The sequence below is a fragment of the Galeopterus variegatus genome, unplaced genomic scaffold (genome assembly GCF_000696425.1).
Source record: "Galeopterus variegatus unplaced genomic scaffold, G_variegatus-3.0.2 Scaffold46503, whole genome shotgun sequence".
NCBI classification, from domain to species: Eukaryota; Metazoa; Chordata; class Mammalia; order Dermoptera; family Cynocephalidae; genus Galeopterus; species Galeopterus variegatus.
The window spans coordinates 1-750 of NW_007772614.1; the positions used below are offsets into that span (position 1 = coordinate 1).

General features: G+C 52.4%; 1 protein-coding gene across 1 annotated transcript; it reads left to right on the plus strand.

Annotated features, from left to right (window-relative positions):
* Nucleotides 1-8: 8 nt before the first annotated feature.
* Nucleotides 9-512, plus strand: LOC103584196 (immunoglobulin omega chain-like; the record flags this gene model as incomplete). Its single annotated transcript, XM_008565291.1, has 2 exons — nucleotides 9-45; nucleotides 160-512. Coding segments are annotated over 2 exons (390 nt in total), but the record flags the coding sequence as incomplete, so codon positions are not given.
* Nucleotides 513-750: the final 238 nt, after the last annotated feature.

Sequence of the window (750 nt, forward strand, 5' to 3'; positions counted from 1 at the left end):
TGGCCTGGACTCCTGTCCTCTTCATGTTCCTCTCTTACTGCACAGGTAGGAACATGCCTCAGAGCCCCAGAGCAGCTCCCAAGTCTGTGTCAGCCCCTTTGGCTCAGAACACCAGATACTTTACCCTGGTCTCTACTCCATAAATGTCTGTGTTTGCAGGTTCCCTCTCCCAGCCTGTGCTGACTCAACCACCGTCCGTCTCTGCATCCCTGGGAGCATCTGTGAGATTCACCTGCACCATGAGCAGTGGCTTCAGTGTTGGTGATTTCTGGATACGTTGGTACCAACAGAAGCCAGGAAGCCCTCCCCGGTACCTTCTTACATTCCATTCAGATTCAGACAAACACCAGGGTTCCGGGGTTCCCAGTCGATTCTCTGGATCCAGTGATACATCCACCAATGCAGGGCTTTTGCTCATTTCTGGGCTCCAGCCTGAGGATGAGGCTGACTATTTCTGTGAAACTTATCATGGTAATTCAAAGACTTTCACAGTGCTCCAAACTTACGGGGAAGTGAGACAAAAACCTCCCCATTGCTCTGCTCTGCTCTGCTCACAACAGAAGCTTGGGAGGTTCTTCCACCTCCCCCAGTGTTGGGTGGGCTCTCAGAGCTGAACAAACAGAGCTTCATAGACAGTCCTCAGTCCTGGGCCAGAGCATCCTCAGGGCATGGCCACTTTGGGTCAGCAGAAATGCTGGCCCCAGAGGTCCTGTCCCCTATATGTTCCCTATTCACCTCCCAGATCCAATA